This window comes from Colobus angolensis, unplaced genomic scaffold (genome assembly GCF_000951035.1).
Source record: "Colobus angolensis palliatus isolate OR3802 unplaced genomic scaffold, Cang.pa_1.0 Scaffold61, whole genome shotgun sequence".
In the NCBI taxonomy this organism is placed as follows: domain Eukaryota; kingdom Metazoa; phylum Chordata; class Mammalia; order Primates; family Cercopithecidae; genus Colobus; species Colobus angolensis.
The window spans coordinates 8838799-8861131 of record NW_012119710.1 but is presented as its reverse complement, the minus strand read 5'-3'; the positions used below and the strand labels follow the sequence as shown (position 1 = coordinate 8861131).

General features: G+C 45.2%; 1 protein-coding gene across 1 annotated transcript; it reads right to left on the bottom strand.

Annotated features, from left to right (window-relative positions):
• Window positions 1–1231: 1231 nt before the first annotated feature.
• Window positions 1232–15935, bottom strand: MS4A8 (membrane-spanning 4-domains, subfamily A, member 8). Its single transcript, XM_011963542.1, has 7 exons — window positions 15733–15935; window positions 14436–14655; window positions 12166–12288; window positions 8687–8746; window positions 6967–7098; window positions 1906–2019; window positions 1232–1731 (listed from the first exon to the last, which is right to left on the bottom strand). The coding sequence occupies exons 2-7, from the start codon at window positions 14652–14654 to the stop codon at window positions 1627–1629; spliced, it is 753 nt and encodes a 250-aa protein (XP_011818932.1). The 5' UTR covers window position 14655; window positions 15733–15935; the 3' UTR covers window positions 1232–1626.
• Between the last annotated feature and the right edge of the window lie 6398 nt (window positions 15936–22333).

Sequence of the window (22333 nt, the reverse complement as noted above, 5' to 3'; positions counted from 1 at the left end):
GCGACAGAGCGAGACTCCGTCTCAAAAAAAAAAAAAAAAAGAAAGGAGGTGGTGAGAGGGGCAGGCTTGCTCTGTTTACCCAGCCCTCAGAGAACGGTGTAAACAGGTGGATCCCTTTTGGGGAGCTCAATGTCCTAATCTCCTGGCTTACAAAACAGATATGTGAAGGACTGATCTAGAACCAGGATATGACATGCCTCATATTCCACTTGAGAAATCAATTTTTTGGGAGGTCTGTAATTCTTAAGGCCCATTTAGTTCTAGCAAATGAAAACCCTCCTGTTCCTGGCTAGCTGATGGGCATCAGAAGGATCACTGATCAGAGAAGATGAGAAGATGCATGTGTACAGGCAACAGACCTCTAACTGCATGCCATTTAGAAGAAACTTCTTAGATAACCTCAAGAACAAAGTTATTTACAAGAGCAAAATCACATTTTGTATTTAGTGATCAAAACAAACAACAAACAAACTGCTTCTGTAGCTAAGGAAAGCTTGACAACACCTGGACTTTAGAGATGATTGCCATAACCCCTCAGAATGCAACTTCTTGGATGCCCATTGGTTATCATACATAACAATATTTAAATTTTGCCTGGTTCAGGAAGCAACGTCTAAGTGGGTCATTAAAGGATAGTGAGGGATTTTCAGTGTAATGAGGGACCATGCTGTTTGAGAGATCTTTGGAGAGAGTGAGTCATCTGCTGAAAGGATTAGTCCTTTTAGATGCTGTTACCACTGTAAATGCAGAAGTGGTAACAATAATGACGCAGCCATTTCTCTTTGGAATTAGTCCTTTTACGGATAATGATGTACTGGCCTTATGTCTCTGGAAGATTCCTTCTACATTCTTGCACATTTGTGAATTTGGTTGCATCATTGGTAACAGAATCTAAAAGGACAGATCATTCTCTCCAAAGGCCTCCCAAACCATGTGGTCCCTTATTACACTGAAAATCCTCACTGTCCTTTAGTGCCCCATTCAGATCTTGCTCCCCCAACCAGACCTGTCCTCTGCTCTCCTCATTCCTTCCTTTCTGCATCACAGCCAGAATAAATCATACTTCACTCTGTGCTCCTTCTGCTTCTCCCCCATGTTGCCCTTTGTGAGTGAAAATTGCTCCCATGATGTCCTGGTGTCCTCTCTCCTGAGGTCAGAAGTGCCTTGAGGTCCAAGACTGTGTCATGTCAATGTCCAGCCCCCTCCTGCCATGAAGAGAGCCTTGAACACATTGAATGCTCAGTATCTATTTATTAAATGAATGCACAATTGAAAGAGTGAAGATTGAATGTCTAGATATTTGTTCCTCTAACCCGCAAGCTCACATGCAGCAGAGCACAAGAGTGTGTGTGTGCCAAGGCCCCAGGCTGGATGCCCGCATACGTGCAGGTGCATGCACCCTAGGGAGGCCCTCTTCGTTAACATCCATTTAAAATCTCTGTCTTCTTCTTGATAGAGAAACAGCATGATTTACTAAACTGAATTGAAGAATGAAGGTGAGAGTACGAACAGTGGGAGAGACATTTCCTCAGCTGTCGGGACAGGAACGACCTGGGTTGTAGAAGCCCAGAAAGGAAGGAGGACTTCTTTTGTTCCCAGTGAAAGATGCTTCCAGAATCTATAGCTTTACTTATTTGCTTGGATCTCACTGGAATAACTTGGTGGTGAGGTCACTGGTTCTGGGATGACCACTGGGTTTGCTGCATAGACGTTTGGATACATGACACTCACCTGGAAAACACAGGCACACAGGGGGCATGCTAAGAAGGACGGGCATGTGCCAAAGGCCTCGGGCACCGAGGAACTACTCCTGCTCCTGAGCAGGCAGTGGAAAGCACAAAGCGCTCCCTTGTCTCCACCTTTTTGGGGACATCGTTCCACCCACTGAGGAGCCCTGGGACTCACATTGCTTGATTGACAGCAGACCAACTGGCAGCCAAAGTGGGAAGATGCGCACGCAATGCCAAACTCCAGGAGGCAGAAGACCAGCAGCACACCAGAAATCGCCAATCCAGGGTTCTGGAGGCAGAGCAGATGGGGAGGGCAGGAGCACTGGACTGGGGGTCCGAACTGACCTCTCACTGGGGCCCTGCCATGGACTCTCTATGGCTTTGCGGAAGTCCCCTATCCTCTCTCAGCCTGGGAGAAAATTTCCCACCGGATTTTTGTAAGGATCGTGTGGTGGTAAAAGAATTGTTATTGCAACACTTACTTGATAGTATTCCTCTGGGAAAAGGGATGACCATGTTTAGGGAAGCCCCTTGAGAGGCTGCTTTGGGTGTGGAGACCTGAGGGCGTGCTCTGGAGTCAGACAGGGGAGCAGTGACACTGCTCTGGGGAGGCTGTGGATAGGAATTGGAGGGTATGGACAAGCCACAGAGAGAACAGGGAGATGGTTAGAGGAAAAAGGAGCTGAGCACCATAGTGGGAAGGGGGAGGCCACAGGAAAATGAATTTTTCCTGTGAAAAATGAAGACTTCTCAAAGCAAGGATGTCTAATCTTCAGTAATTGGTGGTTTGCTGGGCTCTGATGTAAACCTCCACCATCCCTCTGAACCTCTGGGGAAGAGTCAGCCTCTGAAAAGACTTTCTTGACTGTGACAGTGGTGTTTTGTGGAGGGGAGGAATTGGGGCTGTTTCTCTGGCTTGGGAAGAAGCGTCAGTGAAAGGATCCCCAAACTGAAGTAATTTAACCGTAGCAGGAGGTAACCAGGAGAAAAAAAACCTCACTTTCTGTTACCCAAGAATACCCAGGAGAATGGGGCCTTCCAGAGTATCTGGGAAGAGAGTTTCAATCTAAATGGTCCAGGAATGACTCCCATTGCCATTTGGGTTTCAATCATGTGTCATGAGAACATTTCATAGTGAAGGTGGATGGCATGCAGTAGGTACCAAAGAAATGCCTCTCAATTATGATTTTTAAATTTTTTTGAGACAGAGTGTCGCTCTACCACTCAGGTTGGAGAGCAGTGGCATGAGCTCAGCATTGTGAGCTCCGCCTCCTGGGTTCAAGTGATTCTCGTGCCTCAGCCTTCCAAGTAGCTGGGATTACAGGCACACGCTACCATGCCTGGCTAATTTTTGTATATTTTGTATAGATGGGGTTTCGCCACGTTGCCCAGGCTGGTCTTGAACTCCTGAGCTCAAGTGATCCACCTGCCTCGGTCTCCCAAAGTGCTGGGATTACAGGTATGAGCCAGCACGCCCAGCCTCAATTATCTCAATTATGATTTTTAAAAACAGTATTGGTGACAGCCAGATGCTTGGAGAATTCTCTCTTTTGGAGAGGCCTCTCCTCAGCCCCTTTTCTTCTCCTTCCTCTCCATTTAGCAAGTGATTTGGTAGAAGCTGCTAAGAAATGCATCCTGGCAGGCACAAGCTAGTAGGAAAACAGATGCAGATAATTATAATTCACATCAGATGGGGTAAGAGCTACAGAACAGCAAAAAGATATCTCAGGGCACTGAGGAATGAGAGGTTCATTCTCATGAAGGGATTTAGAGAGGGTGAGGGTACAGGCAGTTGTCCCAAGAAAAGGGGAGGGCAGGATAATGATGTCCAAGTCAACAGATCACAGAGACTTAGAGTAGAATGGCCCGGGCAAAATATGCTGGTCCTTTTCAATTTTTTTTTAAATAAAATTTTTTTACACATAAAATCTTGCATGGAAAAGGGGTCCCTCAAGCAGCTGAGATATTCGTTATTTGATGAAAAATAATTTCTGCTGTTGAAGCCCTGGAGCCTCACCATTCCTTGGGTCATTCTTTGTAAAGCTCGGATGCAGCCCGACCCTCCACATTCAGATGGGATGACTGAGGCTTGAAGTTGGAATGGGTGGTGGGCATGGGGCGAGTTCTCATTCCCTGCTCCCTCTAATCCAGGGCAACTAGCTATGCTGCTTGGGGTTAGTCTTTCCTAAACTCTTCTCCCATCTTCCTTTCCCTTAGTTCCTCCACCAGCATTTGCTTCTTAATTTCTTGTATTGAGCAGTCTGTGCCTCCCTGATTGGTTCTTTCCCAGCAGGAAAATTCCCACATACTTGATGTGGCTGCCTCTCCCAGTGGACGGGAGTGGCTGGGGTTCAGGGTGAGTGAGAGAGTCGAAGGGAGGTGAACTGTAGGGCACAGTGAGATAGAGCCAGACCCCCCAGGGAGGGCAAATACCTGGCTAAGGAATTTGGACTTTAATCCTACAGTATCTGGGAGTCATAGAATGTTTCTGGGAGGGGAGAAACTCAAGGTACTTTTGATAAATGACATGGACTTGGTCCATAGCGTCTCTAGGGAGGGGGTTTGCCTAAGAATCTTGGAAAGATAAGTCTTTACGTCTCTGCAGATAAAAGGATCCGATCGAATATAAACAACAGTTAATGGCTGTTGATGTCTGCTGAGGACGCATCACAGCTGGCACATTCATTTATTCCTTGACAAATGCTTACAGAGTGTCAACCGTGTGCCAGGCACAGTTCTAGGTATTTGAGGTATGACAGTGAGTGAAACAGAAAACATCCCTGTCCTTAAGAAGCTCATTCTAGGGACAGGCAGTAAGCATGAAATGTAATAAATAAGTCATTTGCAGAGGGTGTTAGATGCATACACTACAGAAAAGATAGATAAGGGGAAGGGAAGTGGGTTACTGGGAGAGTGTGGGTGCTGGGTTCTTCAGGTGGGCCTCATTGGGAAGGTGGTTGCAGAGTAGTGATCTGAAGGAGGTGAGGGAAGGGATGGAGGAAGCTGTGGGAACATCTGAGGGAAGAATGCCCCAGTCAGAGGGAACATTCCAGGCCTGAAGGTGGAAACATGCCTGGAGTGTTGGAGAAAACATCAAGGAGGTTCCCGTGGTTCAGCAGCAGAGCCAGAGGATGGCAGCAGAGCCTGGGTCTGGGGGCACCAGAGGGCCAGCATCTTAGGCTGCTGGAAGGACATTGACTTTTTTTCTGAGTAAGATGCCAGCAGAGAAGTGGCATCTTCTCTGAGAAAATAAAGTTTTCTCAGAACACAGCCATGTTCATTTGCTTAGTGTTTTCTGTGGCTGCTATAAGGCAGCTAGCTATAGCTTTGGATCTTATGTTTCCAAAGGACCCCTCTGGTGGCCATGCTATCAACAGCGGCAGTGAGGCCAGAGTGGGAGAAGGGGAGCAGTCAGGAGGCTGTTTCCATGACTAGATGAGAGATGCGGTGGCTCGGGCCAGTGTGGGAGTAGAGGGGCTGGGGGAAAATGGTGGGATTCTGAATGCATTTTGAAAGTAGAACCAACAGAATTGCCTGAGGGATTGGCTGTGAGGTGTAAGAGAAAGAGAGGGTCAACGACGACTTCAAGGTTTCATCCCGAGCAACTGGAAGGATGGCGTTACCATCAACTGGAATCAGGAAAACTGCATAGAGAAGGTTTGGGAAGTGAAATCTGGAGATCAGACTTGGATGCATGAACTTTGAGCTGTTGCGTTGACTATTGGACATGCTAGAGTGCTGTGTAGGGGAGAAGATTTGGCTGGAGCCGTGTATTCTGGAACAATGATCATAGACAACGTGTTTCAAATTGCCAGACTAAATGAGATAGACAAATGAATAGAGACAGAAAACCAGAGAACCAATTATGGAGCCTAAGAGATTGGGAAAAAGAGAACTAGCAGAGGAGACAGAGAAGAGGGCAATCAGTGAGGGTAGAGGCTGGAAGTCAAGCAAAGTCCCTCGGAGAAGAAGGATCAGTCACCCCATTGGGGATTTGGAGAAGAGCAGGTGTTTGGGGGAAGCGAGGCTGAAAGTCTAATTGGAGCAGGTTCAGAGAGAATATGAGAGAAGAGGATTGGAGTCACTAAGTGTAGACAATTCTTTTAAGAATTTGTCTGCCAAGAGGGTCAGAGAGATATGGTGGTAGCGGGTAAAGGGAGTAAAACGAAGAGGAGATTGGTTGGTTTGTTTTTTAAGAAACAAAAGCATGCTTAATGCTGATGCAAAAGCCCCAGTAAAGGGGGAAAGACTGATGATGTAGAGGAGAGACGGGGTGAGGGAGAGGGGAGGAGAACTTCAGCAGGTAGGAGACGATGGACTCAGTTGTGCAGACGGAGGATTGAATTTACATGGGACACAGGTAGCTCATCTGTAGCTGCCCTGTTCAATTCAGCAGCCACAATTCCCATCTGGCTTTTAAACACTTGAGATGCAGCTGGTACCAAATCGAGATGTGCCGTAAGTGCAAAATATACACTGGATTTCAAAGATTTAGTTTCCCAATGCAAAATAGCGAACCAAGTTTTTATACTGATTACATGTTGAAATGACAATATTTTGGATATACGGGGTTAAATAAAACAGATTATTAAAATCAGTTTCACCCATTGCTTTCACTCTCTCTCTCTTTTAAATGTGGCAACTAGAAAATTAAAATAACATATGTGGCTTGCATATTTCTATTGGACAGTGCTAGTGTGTAGTAGAGGTTGGCGAATTATGAACCATGGGTCAAATCCTGCCTGCTGCCTGTTTTGTAAATAAAGTTTTCTCAGTACACAGCCACGTTCATTTGTTTAGTGTTTTCTGTGGCTGCTGTAAAGCAGCTATAGCTGCATGACAGAGACTGTAGGCCTGCAAAACCTTAAATGCTTACTATTGGCCCTTTAGAGAATAAGTTTACTAACCTCTTGCATATAGTAATAGGCAAGAAGGCAGAGAATGTGAGGAGAGGTGCTGGTTGGTGGGTACATATGCATTCTTTGTAAAATTGCATTTCATTCTCTCAACACTGCCACAAGGTAGGTATTGTTTTACAAAGGCAGAAACTCAAACTGAGAAAGGTCATGTGCTTAAAGCTATGGGTCAAGGACTTTAAACTTTGTTCCTATTCTGAAAGCACCTCCTTTTCCTACCATGTTCAATGAGGAAGCTTGGTTGTCAGGTTCTTTTTGGGAGTTTTCTCAGTGGAGCTAATTCAGAACTTAGAGGATCTTTGGTTGAGAGGGATACTCACCACACCCCAGGCGTAAGGATAATAGTTGGGGTAGGCATATGAGTGAGGAATACTTAGATCTGTGATGAAGAGTATGACTCCAACCGCGGAGCAGATTGCACTGACGATGTTCAAGCCCAAACTGCCAGACAGCTGAAGAAGACACAGAGGGTCAGGGTGGGCGAGAAAAACCGTTATAGCTGCGGAGACCCAACAAGTGTTTCTCTTTCCCCCCAATTTCTAAAATTGTGTTAAAATATATGCGATGTAAAATTTAACATCCTAATCATTTTCAAGTGTTACAGTTCAGTAGCATTAAATACATCGGCACTGCTCTGAAACCATTGCCACCATCCATCTCTATAACTCTTTTCATCAAAAAGTGTTTCTTAATGCAAATCCCAGGTACCCTATTTTCACTGCAAGTAAAGAGGTGTTCTGTGCAAGAAAGATTTTGGGGTAAGTTAGCTTTGAAAATAGTTGGGTTGAGCAAAGGTAAACAGATCATCGTGGCAGGACTTCTCAGAGCCTTTAATGAAGACTTTAGATCTTTCAGAGAGGGGACAATACATAGAGATTTTCCCAAGTTCATCTAACTATCTTCATTGAGCATAGCATGGGAGAAACGTTCTCAAGAACAATCTTTGGGGCTGGACGTGGTGGCTCACACCTGTAATCCCAGCACTTCGGGAGGCAGAGGCAGGCGGATCACCTGAGGTCAGGAGTTTAAGACCAGCCTGGCCAAAATGGCGAAACTTCATCTCTGCCAAAATACCAAAAAATACAATAATTAGCTGGGCATGGTGGTGTGCACCTGTAATCCCGGATACTCAGGAGGCTGAGGCAGGAGAATAGTTTGAACCCAAGAGGCGAAGTCTGCAGTGAGTCGAGATTAAACCACTGCCCGCCAGCCTGGGGGACAGAGCAAGACACCGTCTCACAAAAAAAAAAAAAAAAAAAAAAAAAAAAGAAAAAAAAAAAGAATAGTTTCTGGGAAACACTTGACCTATTTGTCCCATAGGATAAATAGAGTCTCAGCTCAAGTGTCTTGGGATGTGATAGGCTCAGATGCTCCATGATTCTAGGCCATGTGCAGAAAGATATGCTTGGATATTTTGAGCTTTCTTTTGAAGACTTTGAAATAGATCTCATCTGGTTGTAGGGACCTGGTCACCTTGAGTCCCTTTACCCTTCATAAAGTGTACCCTCACCCTGCTTGTGAGACAAATGAAGGTACTTTCTTGGTCTGTTGCTAGGGGAGCACAAAGCTCTGTCCGTGTTGATTATCAGAGCTCTGTTGGCCGGATTCCTTAGGGAAGGAAGTGACTGAGCCTCTTTCAGATCCCCGGAGCCCTGCTCTGTGTACTGGAGGTACTCTTGGCTCCTTGCTCTGCTAGAGGGCAGCCCTGGGCCCCTGGGAGCTCTGTGCCTCTCCATGGCAGGGTTTCTTAGGAAAGCTGTTATCTCTGTCTTTCTCACGCTCTCCATACTCTGATGCCTTAGCTAAGGTGACTGTATTGCCCCTTCTCACTTCTGCATCCTCTTGGGACTTTTCCACATGTGACTCCAGGGCCAGGCTACTGTGGCCAGTCTGTATGAGCAGGAATGTGTGTGAGCACTCTGTGTCTGGTTATAGTAGGTGTAAGGCTGCCAGAGAAATCGTATGTGACTTTATTTTCCCCCTTGTGATACCATTCTGTAAGTCTCTAGTTGGAAGAGCTGGTCTCAGAGTGTAACTTACCAGGCAATAAGAATGTGGCTGATTTTCTGCTGTCACAGAGAGGGATCCTGAAATGATAAACTGGTGCAGAACAGAGTGGGTTTAGAAAGAGGTCAGGGGCTAGGGTGCCCTTCCCCAGGCTTCTGTGATTCTGGTCACACACAGTGGGTACCTTTGCTGGAACCATCAGCTCAACATGGGGAACAGAAAAAATGAGCTGTTCTGCATTGCGTAAAAGGGCCCTGGGGTGGGATAAATATGTATTCTAGGACCCAGCAAACCTGGTTTTAAATTCTGGCTAGAAACTCTTAACCTTAGGTAAGTTATTAAGTTCTCTAAATCTTTATTTCCTCATCTGCAAAATGGAAAAATTTCTAGCTCTTCCCAAGAGCCATTGTCATGAGATAACTTATGCCCTATATCTGGCATTTAGCATATCTTTGCACATAGTAGATGCTCAATAAATGTTGGATTATTTCCCTGTATTTCATTTTCCCACATGTACACCCTATTGTTTTCCAGTCTTTATATCAAGATTCAGTTAGGTTTGGGGGCTCTGGAGGGAAGAAGGAAGGGGTTACCAGCGTCTTCTCTGATGCTTTTAGAGAGAAGCCTGAAATCAATCCTTGCCTGTCTGCATGTCTGGACAAATGACTTTTAGTTACTCAGATAAACATGGTGTCCTTATGATGCTGAACATCAAATACAGGATGATGATGTCAACTGTGTGCATTTCATCCAACACTGGTATTCTGCAGGCCCTGTGGCTGATGGAATTTCCTGCCATCATTGGCCCAATGGGCTAGCAACAGTGGTATGAGAGGGCATGAGCTATGGTTTAACAGGAGCTAGCATTTGTGAGACGCTATAGAAAATGCTTTTTACAAAAAGGCTTCATTGACATATAATTCATGTATCATATAATTCACCCATTTAAAGTATATGATGCAATTATTTTTAGTGTATTTATAGAGTTGTGCAACCATCACTACAATCTGAGTTAGAACATTTGCATCACTCCCAAAAGAAGCCGTGTACTGACTAGCAACCCATCACTGCCCTCCTCCCAACACACGAAGTGCTTATTTAATCTCGCCTCATTTAACCACATGGTGGCCCATCAAGCACTATTACTCTTGCCATTTTATCAACGAGGAGACTAAGGCTTGGAGATTGTGAACAACTCACACAACATCATCCAGCAGAGTTTTCATTGGAAATAACTGTTTCCACTCTCTGGCACATGCATTTGAGAATCAAATCCAGGCAGCTTGATTTCAGACTCCATGTTCCTAACCCTCAACCCATATTCCCTCCTACCCAGGGCAGATGCATGTGCCGTAGAGTGGAAATAGTTATTTACAATGAAAACTTATTCCAGCAGCTTCTGCCTTCCAAGGCCAAGGCCATATTCTCCCATGAGTGGAAAAACAAATCTCAGGTTCACACCCTTCTGTTTGTAGAGATTTGATGGGGAGGAAGGGCTGGACTTTCCATGTCCCTCTCAGTCCTTCTGAGGTGCCAGAGGAGATGGGCGTTTGTTTCAGAAGAGGATATTGATCTTTGGGAAATAGAAAGACAGTCCTGGGATCAAGAAAGCAGCAAAGAGCACAACTGCCCTGCAGAGCAAAAGGAGGAAAGTCGTGAGGGCTGAAGGCACTCAGCAGCCTGGTGGGAGGCGGCGTGGTCAGTGAGGCATTTGAGATGCCCGGACAACTGCCTGCTGCTCACCGGCACTTGCTGGAATCCAGTGCTCAGTGGTAGGCATTGTGTGCTCAATGGTAAGCCTGGGTGACCGTGATGCTAGACCTCTCCATAGCCCCGCATTCCACGAAGGTCGGAGATACAGGAGCAGGTATCTTGTGAGTGGTTGTGGGAGGGAAAAGGGGCTGAGTTCTGCGTTTGGGTGTGTGCAGAGCCTCGCTAGAGGAGCCCTGTTCATTTGCAGACCTTATGTGGCTGTGGGGGATGGAGACAGCTCTAGGCTATTTTATTTAACTCTTATGAGGCAGAGTGACTTGGACTGGCACCTAGGTTACTCTGGAGTTGTGCCATTTATGAGGAAAGTTGCATTAGTGTCATAGGTAGGTGTGTGAGTCAGGAGAAAGACTGTAACAGAAGGGAGAGAAAGAAGAAAGGAAGGTGGAGAGGGAAGAAGGAGTGTGTGTGTGTGTGTGTGTGTGTGTGTGTGTGTGTGTGTGTGTGGGCAGGGGGACACTGCAAAGGAACCATAAAGGTAATAAACTGACGTGGAAGGACTGTAGTTCTTAACATTTTATGGAGTCACAGATCACTCTGATAATCTGACGAAAGCTATGGACCCTTCCAGAAAAATAATGTACCTTTAACATATGAGGTATTTTGCCAAAATGGAGCACCCAAAGCCCATCTGTAGATCTAGATTGAGACGCCACTGCTGAAACACTCACACCCTTGCTGTTCTACAGCTGGGAAGCCACTCTTCACTTTTGCTGAGTGTTTTCCTCCTGGAGCTCAGGCTTGTGGGCCTATGTTCAACAACGCCAGGGGCTATTCCTAGTGTATTCTTTACATGTGGATGTTTTCTTTGTGAATTAAGAAAATACATCCCTTTTGGCCAGGTGCGGTGGCTCACACCTGTAATCCCAGCACTTTGGGAGGCTGAGGCAGGCAGATAACCTGAGGTCAGGAGTTTGAGACCAGCCTGGCTACTGTGAAATCTTGTCTCTACTAAAAATACAAAAATTAGCCAGGCACGGTGGTGCATGCCTGTAATCCCAGCTACTAGGGAGGCTGAGGCAGGAGAATTACTTAACCCAGGAAGGGGAGATTGTGGTGAGCCGAGAATGCACCACTGCACCCCAGCTGGGGCAACAGAATGAGACTCCATCTCAAAAAAAAAAAAAAAAAAAAAGTAAATACATCCCTTTTGAGAGGAAGTCACCTTGCGGGGTTGTAGTTTGATATTATGGGCTGACTTGTGTCCACACCCTCTATCTCCCACCAAATTTCATGGATTGAAACCCTAATCTGTAGTGCTTCAGAATGTGACTGTGTTTGGAGATAGCGTTGTTAAAACTGTAATTCAGGTTAAATGAGGTCATCGGGGGGACCCTAATCCAATATGACTGGTGTCCTTGTAGGAAGAGGAGACTAGGACACAGGCATGGAGGGAAGGCCGTGGAAAGGCTCAGGGAGAAAACCATCTGCAAACCAAAGAGAGAGACCTCAGGGGAAACCCCTGTGCTAACATCTCCATCCCAGACTTTCAACTACCAGAACTGTGAGATAACAAATTTCTGTTGTTTAAGCCACCCAACCGGTGGTACTACATTTTGTTGGGGTGGCCCTACCAAACTCATATACTTGTGCAACAAGGCCAGGGCTGGCTGGATTCCTATCCCCCACATTTGGGTGGCTGGGAACCTTCTGCAGGGTACAGCTGCACAACTTGGCAAGGTGGCCTTGAGTGCCTTGGCACCTTCTAGGAACTCATCTGCAGGAGGACTTGCGTTACTCACCCACAAGCCTCCCCAGAAGGGAAAGCCTCCGTAGAATGAAATAGACAGGTATTCCCCTACGAGAACTGTCGCCATGATGGAGCCGAGGCCGATGTGAGCCAGGCCGATGATGATCTGGATGGCCTGTCAGGAGAGCCACAAGCTGAAGTCTTGTTTCTGAGGCTGGGTCCTGCCTCCCCTATGAGCCTACTTTTAATTTTAATATATGTTTTATTTTCATGGTCTAAAAAGTAATATGGGAAATACAAAAATGAAATAAAAACTATGTATAATCTCCCCGCCGCCTGGAGAAAACAACTGTTTACATTCTTGGAATATATGTTTATTTGGGGCTGCTCAGATCCCATTATGGATGGTCTGTGGAGTAGCTGAGACGGAGTTATGGACAGGTAAGATTATTTCTACTTTTTTCTATTATATGTAACATTGTGATAAACATCCTTGTATGTAAATCTTTGCCTTCGTCTCTTGTTTCTTTAGGATATTGTTATGTGTTGAATTATGCTCCCCTCTCCCAACCCTCCTCCAAATCCATATGTTGAAATTCTAATGCTGAGTGCCTCAGAATGTGACTCTATTTGAAATAGGGTTGTTGCAGATGTAATTAGCCAGGATGAGGTCACACTGGAGTAGAGCAGGTCTCTAATCCAATATGACTGGTTTCCTTATAAAAAGTGCCATGTGGGCCAGGCGCAGTGGCTCACACCTGTAACCTCAGCACTTTGGGAAGCTGAGACGGGCGGATCACCTGAGGTCAGGAGTTCAAGACCAGCCTGGCCAACATGGTGAAAGCCTGTCTCTACAAAAATACAAAAATTAGCGAGGCATGATGGCAGGTGCCTGTAATTCCAGCTACTTGGGAGGCTGAGGCAGGAGAATCGCTTAAACCCAGGAGGCAGAGGTTGCTCTGAGCCAAGATCGTGCCACTGCACTCCAGCCTGGGTGACAGAGTGAGACTCTGTCTCAAAAAACCAAAGAGTTTTCAACTTTATTCTGGTGTGAAAGTGACATGTATTCAGTAGAAACCGTATTTGGAGTACCCATACAACCATTCTGCTTTTCACTCTCAGTCCAGTATTCAATAGATTACATTAGATATTCAATAACTTATTATTAAATAGGCTTGTGTTAGATGATTTTTGCCCAACTGTAGGCTAGCCTAAGTGTTCTGAACATGTTTAAGGTAGGTGAGGCTAAGCTATGATGATTGGTAGGTTACATGTATTAAATGTATTTTTGACATGATATTTTACATTTATGATGGGTACATTGGGACATAATCCCATTGTAAATGAAAGAACATCTGTGTATGTTTGTATATTACACACGTGGTAGCAAATACAAATATATTATTTCCTTAAATTCACATAAATGGCAGCAAATAATATACAGTGTCTGCCCCTTTCTTCCACTAACTCCATATCTCAGGGTGTGTCCCTATCATTACATAAAGAGCTTTCTTGTGCTTTTTATAGCTCCACTACATTTTATTCTTTGGATGCACAATATACTGACTTAACCAGTATTATATTGATGGATATTACAATTTTTTTTTGTTATCACAAACCACGCTGCAATGAATAAGCTCATACATATCACAGTTTTTGTGGATACAGGCATATCTGGAGGATGAAGTTCCAGCAATGGAATTATTGGATATTTTGCAAATTTGACAGTTACAAATTTCCCTCCCTAAGGGTTGTATCAATTTATGTTCCCGTAGTGCTAGGGTCGGAGCTCGGGCAGTCTGCATCCGAATTCATGCTCATCATCATTTGGCTACACAGTGAAATGGGCCTTTCCTTGTCCTGCGCAGGACAGCCTTTCAGGGGTTGCTGTGAGCATTTATGTTGTTGATTGCCTAACCTGCTTTGTTTCCTGTTGGGCAACTATTTGATTCGATCTTACTGGATTCTGACTCCACCTTGTGGTCTGCTTTGGTCTTGCTGGGACCCCTTTCCCTTTCTTCTGAGGCCACGGGGCTGGGCGTGGATCCTGGCAACAGGATCAACATTCAAGCGTATTGCTTTTTTGTTGCTTTTCTTTCTCTTTCCTAAAATGCCTAAATCAGAAAATACAAGGCCTACGCAGAGGCCTCCCCGGTGATGTCGTGCAGCTGAGCTTTCTAAGAGACCTGTGTTTGGCAAGGCGCGATCCGCTCAGCCTCACTTCCGGGATGTAGTGTTTGTGTATTTCCCAGGCCTTCCCTTCCCCTCCGCCCGTCAGTCCAGCTGTGTAGTCCGTGGCCTGCAAAGGGAAATCCCACTTACCCCCAAGGTTTTGCCTTCTTTCAAAGTTTTCTGCACAGGCTGACTATTCACATTTGACACCAAACCAGGTGGGTTCCCAGGAACTAGATGGACTTGTGGCTGGTTGTTTGGATACAGGGGCACCTGAGACATGATTCCTGGGGTCACAGGATAACCACTGTGGGGTGCCACCACCAACACAGAATTGGCCACTGGAACTGCTGAAGTCATCGAATTCATGCTGCCAAAAAATAAACGCGACAGGATTGTCCCTCACGTATGGACTTGTACTTACATTTAAAGAGGACTTTTACTTCTTCTAGTTCATTGGAGCATCTTAACCCTCTACAAGTTTATGAATCCCACGTTACAAATAATAGACATCAGTTATAGGGACACTTAAGAGGTACTTTACAAATACATTTCCTTTCATCCTCTCACCCGCCCGGTTTTACAGATGAGAGAACTAAGACTCAAAGGGGGTAAAGGCTACCGGAGGGCAAGGGGTCCGTCTTTTCCATCTTTGTGTCTCTTGTAGTGTTTATTTTATTTATTTATTTATTTTGAGACAGAGTCTCGCTCTGTCACCCATGCTGGAGTGCAGTGGCACGATCTTGGCTCACTGCAACCAGGTTCAAGCAGTTCTCCTGCCTCAGCCTCCTGAGTAGCTGGGATTACAGGCGCCCACCACCACACCCGGCTAAGTTTTGTATTTTTAGTACAGATGGGGTTTCACCCTGTTGGCTAAGCTGGTCTCGAACTCCTGACCTCAGGTGATCCGCTCACTTTGGCCTCCCAAAGTGCTGGGATTACAGACGTGCACCACTGTGCCTGGTCTCTCCTAGTGTTTAGAGTGCTGCTTTGCATATGTTAGTACTGGCTGAAAGCAAAATTTTGGAACTAGAAAATCTCTTGGACAACATTGAGTTCAATTCTCTTATTTTCTGGAAAAGGAAACGGGGTGAGTGGACAAGAATCCTCCAAAGTCCCAGTTATGTCAATATTAGTTAAATGCAGATTATCCTCCTTAAGGGAAGCCCCATTGCCAAGGCAGTGTATGTTCATTGGGTGGCTTCTACTGCTCAATTTTTCTAGGCTGCTTAGAAATTCTGATGTGGTTTAAAAAATTCTTTTTCTTTTTGTTTCTCTTGTCCCCCTCCATTTCCCTTCTTTTTCTTTCTCTTGGAGCAGACCCAATAAAGCTAGTACAATACACTCTGCCTATCCTTCACCCACACTGGTTTGCCCTAAGTCTCATTTGGTAGAAAAACCTTATCACCAATTCCCAGTTACCAACCACTAGATTAAGCAGACTCACCTTGCTCTGCCAGCAGCCACGTTTCTCTTGATCCTATTTCCTTTTCTTTGCTGTTGGGACCTCGCTGTTTTCCTGAGAGAGTGAATGTACTGGGGCCAGTTGGGTAGTAGGGTTAGAAGGATCCAAAGTCCTCTATTTCCTGGATGCAGGCCAGGTTACGTGCTACTTAGAGCTCAGTTTCCTTCATATTTATTTCCTGTTTTGGTTAATGAGCCAGTGAAATATGGCTGGCTGGTTGCTCTGGGAGACACAGAATGAACTGGGCACCCAGGATGCGCTGTATTTAGCTGTAACATGAGATAGGATGACATAACAATTCTCGCCCAGTAAAGAGGCCCTCAACCCTATCCCTCCACAGCCTAGTTTTCTCATGCCTGGTTCCTTTTGGCTAATCGGACTCTCTTGGAGTCACAGGCTCCCTTGAAGCCTGGTTCCTTTTCTACAAATCAGGCTCCCTTGAAGCCTGGTCTGCAGTTGCCATGGCAGCCTGGATTTCAGGCCCATGAAAGACCTGCTCAGCGGGTAATCTGGTCTCATCCTGGCCTTCAGGTTCTCAACTCTTCCTCCATTCAAAATTCCAACCTTTTTTCTGCTCCTGGTCCGGCTGCTACTGCTGTTGCCAACACTAACATTGCCGCTCATAAGCAACAAGTTACATACATTCCTGAAAATGACACTCCGCTTATGAGGGCTATAGCTCAGGCAAGGAAATATGGTGATCTTGAAGCCTGGCAATTTCCTATAATTTTACAACCTCCAGTACCCGCCACCCCAGTGGCACAAAATCACCCACAGTCCGTTGATCCTGCTCAGCAAGCAGCTGACCCTGCAGCTCATCAAGATCAACAGCTTAATAATCAAGCCCCTCAGCCTGACAATCAGGCTGCTCAGGGAAATAATCAAGCTCCACAACTGCCTGCCACTGGGGCACAGCCAGTACCTGGTATTCCAGCAGTTCAGGCGGTAGTTCAACCTGACCCCATACATCCAGGTCAGGTTCAGCTACTTCCTGCTACTTGGGAAAGTTTTTCATTTAAATTCCTCAAAGATTTCAAGGAATCAGTAAAACAATATGGCACTAACTCTCCTTTTGTCCATTCCACATTAAAAGCCCTGGCAGAAGATAAACATTTGGTGCCCTATGACTGGGAAATTTTAGCAAAGTCAATCTTGTCTAAATCCCAGTATTTACAACTCAGGACTTGGTGGGGTTGATGCTGTCCAGGAACATATTTGTCTTAATCAGGGCTCCAATCCTTTTGTTAATGTTACAGCTGACCAGTTACTGAGACTGGGTCAGTGGGCTGCAATTCGAAACCAAACTATACCTAAATGATGAAGTTATTGAACAACTGTGAAAATGTTGCTTAGATGCTTGGGATAAGATTCAAGATGATGGCAAAGTATGCCCATCCTTTATGGCCGTCAGAAAGGGACACCATGAACCCTACCTAGATTTTATTGCCCGTCCCCAAGACACAGCAGAAAAAGCTACCCCTGATAGCCACTGCCAACAACTTGTTGTAGAACTCATGGCTTATGAACAAGCAAATCCAGATGGTCAGGCAACTATTTGCCCCATTAAAGGCAAAATTCCACCGGGGGGTGATATACTCACTTCCTACATTAAAGCCTGTGAAGGGGTGGGAGGAACTCTGCACACAGCGATGATCATGGCACAAGCAATGGCCTCTATTCGAATGCCCTGACAATTCTCTGGCCAATGCTTTACACGCGCTCAGACAGGACATGCTAAAAGAAATTGTCCCTGGTGTACGGGTCGCCATTCTTTTCAACACCACCACCACCACCACCACCACCAACAAAATTTTTCAGCAACAAGAAGTCCCACCTTCTACTTTATGTCCACAATGCCGAAAGGGAAATCACTGGGCTGCTCAATGCCATTCGAGATTTGATATTGATAGTAATCCTTTACAGTCTCTTAACAACAAGGGAAACGGGATGAGGGGCCAGCCCCAGGCCCCTCTAAACAACGGGGCATTCCTCAACTCCCAGTCCCTGGTGTCCGGCCAGACAGGTGCCTTCCCAGTCCAATCCATTCAACCTCCACCCCAATTCCCACTTCAGCAATTTGTGCCACGGGATCTAACAGCTCAGCCCCAGCACGAATCTCAGTACAATGCTTGTCCCCTGCCACCACAGGCTCAGCAGCAGTAGATCTCTGTTGTACCAGAGATATTTCTTTGTTGCCTGGAGAGCCGCAGTTCCCACAGGTGTTTTTGGTCCCTTGCCGACTGGCAGTGTCGGTTTGCTATCTGGTTGTTCAAGTCTAAATTTAAAAGGTGTTCAAGTACATACTGGTGTAGTTGATTCTGACTATTCAGGTGAAATTCATATTGTCATTAGCTCTGCAGTCCCTTGGAATGCGGCAGCTGGGGAGTGCATTGCTCAACTTCTGATACTCCCTTACATGCCTTTAGGATCCAGTTCTTGTATGAGAAATGGAGGTTTTGGTAGCACAGATTATCAAGGCAAAGTGGCTTATTGGGCCGGCAACATTTCTGACACTTTTCCTATGTGCTCCATGCATATTCAAGGGAGGAAGTTTGAGGGAATGATTGATACGGGTACTGATGTTTCTACTATCGCTTTACATCAATGGCCCCGACACTGGCCAAAGGAGCATGCGTCCACCGCATTAGTTGGTGTTGGTCAGGCTTCAGAAGTCTATGAACGTTCCACAATTTTACATAACATGGGCCCTGAAGGACAGATTGGAACTATTTGCCCCCTCATTACACCCATTCCTGTTGACCTGTGGGGAAGAGATCTTTTATATCAATTGGGGGGGGGGCCCACAGATTTCTTTTCCACAAGGCAATTATAGTCAGCAGAGTAAAGACATTATGACCAAAATGGGATTTGTTCAAGGTATGGGCTTAGGAAAATCAGCACGAGGCATCACCGAGCCTATTATGCCTACCCATAAATCAGATTCTACAGGACTTGGTTATTCTTTTTAGAAGTGGTCACTATCAAGCCTCCAGATCCCATCCCTTTGACTTGGAAAACTCAGAAACCGGTTTGGGTAGATCAGTGGCCGCTCCCAAAAGATAAGCTGGAGGCACTTCATAGTTTGGTTCTTGAACAGTTAAAATTGGGACATATCAAACCCTCTTTTTCTCCCTGGAATTCACCTGTCTTTGTTATCCAAAAGAAGTCTGGTAAGTGGAAAATGCTCACTGATCTCAGGGCAGTAAACGCTGTCCTTCAACCTATGGGGACATTACAACCCGGTTTGCCCTCCCCCACTATGATTCCCGAGTATTGGCCATTTATCATCATTGACCTTAAAGACTGCTTCTTTAACACTCCTCTGGCCCCTCAAGACTTTGAAAAATTTGCTTTCACAGTTCCAACCCTTAGCAACATCGCTCCTGCAGCACATTACCATTGGAAAGTCCTACCTAAAGGAATAGGACAACAGCCCGTGTGGGTTCCCTCCTGACAACTGAAATTGCACCATAACTCCAAAGATAAAACGCTCCCAGAAACAAAAGGCAAAGACCCCTCAGAAACCAAAGAGCAAGTTTCGCCGCCTGACACATAAACTTCATGACCTCGACATTGAGACAAAATCTCCCTGTGTGACCTACAACACCACTCGTTCAACTCCACCAACATGGGGTCACATAAAGGTCTTATCCCATCGAACAGAAAAATTGTTAAAAGAAAAAGGAATCCCCAAAATGATGAGTAATATAATTCTGGCTGCCTTTATGGTAGTGCAGCGGTGAGTATACCACTAGTTGGGGTAACTCAAAATTATACCTACTGGGCATATGTTCCTTTTCCCCCTTTAATTCGGTCTGTCTCCTGGATGGACTCCTCAGTAGAAGTTTACACTAATAGTAGTGCATTCATTGCTGGTCCCTAATGATGATAGGTTTCCAGCTCAACCAAAAGAAGAAGGTATGCACTTTAATCTGTCAATTGGCTATAAATATCCAGCACTATGCATTGGGATGTCACCTGGTTGTTTAGCTTATTTTTACCAGAATTGGATGTGGACAGTACTGTCCTTTACAAATGATTCTTATCAAGTACATAATGTGTTCAGTTGCAATTCTTTTCAACTTCTGACTGTTAAACTTAATCCACATGAGGAATGGAGGGTTCCTGTCCCTACTAACAGCAATAAAACAAAAGGACTGCCAGACTGCCCAAAGGAACCTACAAAGGGACCTTTTCTAGTGAATTCAATTTTATGGAATGATTGTCATGCTCCCAAGGCTGTAGTGCTCCAAAGTCTAGCTATGGGTATCGTTATTGATTGGGCTCCAAAAGGGCATTATTGGCGGGATTGCTCTGGCCAAAATACAGCATGTTCAGAGTTTAATTATTTGTCACAACATGTAGATGATGGACGGCAGTCCTACAGGTTGAGAGAATGGGTGTCTCCTTACCCATTCAAATGGATGGACGCAGGCATTGTTCCTCCTAGACCAAAAATGATTCATCCCATTGTTGCCCCAGAACATCCTGAATTATGGAAATTAGCTGCAGTTATGACAGGAATAAAGATATGAAACGCTACGTATCAACTCTCTCCCACTAATACCAAAACACCATTCAACATCACCTTGATGTCTGAACAGGTGACACCTATCAGGAGCTGTGTCAAATCCCCTTACATGCTGTTGGTTGGAAGTATAATTATCATTCCCAATACACAAACTACAGAACGTGGTAATTGTAAGCTGTTCACATGCATTGATGCTACTTTTAATCCCACGACAAGTATTCTCTTGGTAAGGGCTAGGGAGGGGCTATGGATACCAGTTTCTTTACATCGTCCATGGGAGTCTTCCCCGTCCAGCGGTTGCAACGGCAGCAACCGCTGGAGTTGTGATCCACAATTCTGTTCAAACTGCTCAATATGTTAAAGCATGGCAGAAAAACTCCACTAGACTCTGGAATTCTCAGGCTCAGGCTGATCAAAAATTGGCTAATCAAATTAACGATCTCCGCCAGAGTATGATATGGCTGGGAGATAGAGTTATGAATTTGGAACACTGTATGCAATTACAGTGTGATTGGAATACTTCTGATTACTGCATAATGCCTTATGCTTACAATAAAGATCAACATAGCTGGGGAAAGGTCTCAAGACCTTTTTAAAAAGCCTGGGATGATAACTTAACTTAGATATTGCAAAACTTAAAGAACAAATTTTTGAGGCTTCACAGGCTCATTTATCCCCTGTTCCTGGCTCAGATACTTTTGAAAGGGTAACTAAAGAATTATCTGATCTTAATCCCTTTAAATGGATCAAACCCTCGAAGGATCATTGTCACTGGCATTATTATTGGTATGCTTATGTTGTCCACTTTTAGTCTGCAGATGCCTTCAAGGAGTCCAAAGACACGTCCAAACTCAACGACAAGCAATGATGGCGATGGTGATCGTAGTTAATAAAAATAACAAGAGTTATACCAGGTATAGATCACATATGTGATTATATATAAATATCACTAATCAGTAGCTTGTAGTAATTACTCTTTATTCCAATATTATGATAATCCTCGCTCTACAATCATGACCTGGAAAAAACCAGGCTATACAGAGATATGAGCTGAGGGGACATGGTGAGAAGTGACCAGAAGATGAGAGTGTGAACCTTCTGTTATGCCTGGACAGGGCCACCAGAGGGCTCCTTGGTCTAGCAGTAATGCCAGTAATGGTCTTAGAAGACGCAGACTACTAAGTGGACTGTGGTCTAGCGGTAGCGTCAGTGCCAAGGAAAAGCACTTGCTACTTAGCACATCAGGAAAGGGAGTTTAGAGAAGACTGTACTCCACCACCTCTTGTGGAAGGCCTGACCTGAGTCAGACCAGCCTGCAGTTATCTGGAGGCCTAACCGCCTCCCTGTGATGCCGTGCTTCAGCGGTCACGCTCCTGGTCCACTTTCATGTTCCATCCTGTACACCTGACTCTGCCTTCTAGATAGCTGTAGCAGAATTAGTGAAAGTATTAAAAGTCTCTGAAGTGCAGAAATAATGGCGTAAGCCAACTCTCCTCTCTCTCTCTCCACCTTGGCTGCCAAAGAGGGAAGGGGCCCCCGTCCAGTGGACACGTGACCCACGTGACCTTACCTATCGCTGGAGATGGCTCACACTCCTTACCCTGCCCCCTTGTCTTGTATCCAATAAATAACAGTGTAGCCAGGCATTCGGGGCCACTCCCGGTCTCTGCGCCTTGGTGGTAGTGGTCCCCCGGGCCCAGCTGTCTTTTCTTTTATCTCTTTGTCTGTGTCTTTATTTCTACCATCTCTCGTCTCTGCACACAGGGAGAAAAACCACAGACCGGCTGGTCCCTACATTTTATTACCTATGAATTTGAGTCATTGTTTGAAAGCCTTTCTTAACACTAAGATTAAATAGGAATTTAGCTGTGTTTTCTTCTAATGCTTGTATCGTTTTACTTTTTACATTTTGATTCTTAATACATGTAAAATGCACTTTTTTGTGAATGCTGTGAGATATGGGTCTGATTTGATATTTTTCCAAAAGTCTACCTGGTTGCCCCAGGGCAGTTTACTAAATAGTCCATCTTGTCTCCAGTGGCATTTGAAATG

Bases quoted from the DNA above. Each gene is read 5' to 3' on its own strand.
- MS4A8 (XM_011963542.1), bottom strand. From the start codon at position 14,654: ATGAATTCGATGACTTCAGCAGTTCCAGTGGCCAATTCTGTGTTGGTG. The intron at 12,289-14,435 runs GTAAGTGGGATT...CTCTCCTGACAG, and splicing joins AAGAAGGCAAAACCTTGGGG to GCCATCCAGATCATCATCGG. The intron at 8,747-12,165 runs GTGAGTAACGCA...GTTCTGCACCAG, and splicing joins CCTTCTGGGGAGGCTTGTGG to TTTATCATTTCAGGATCCCT.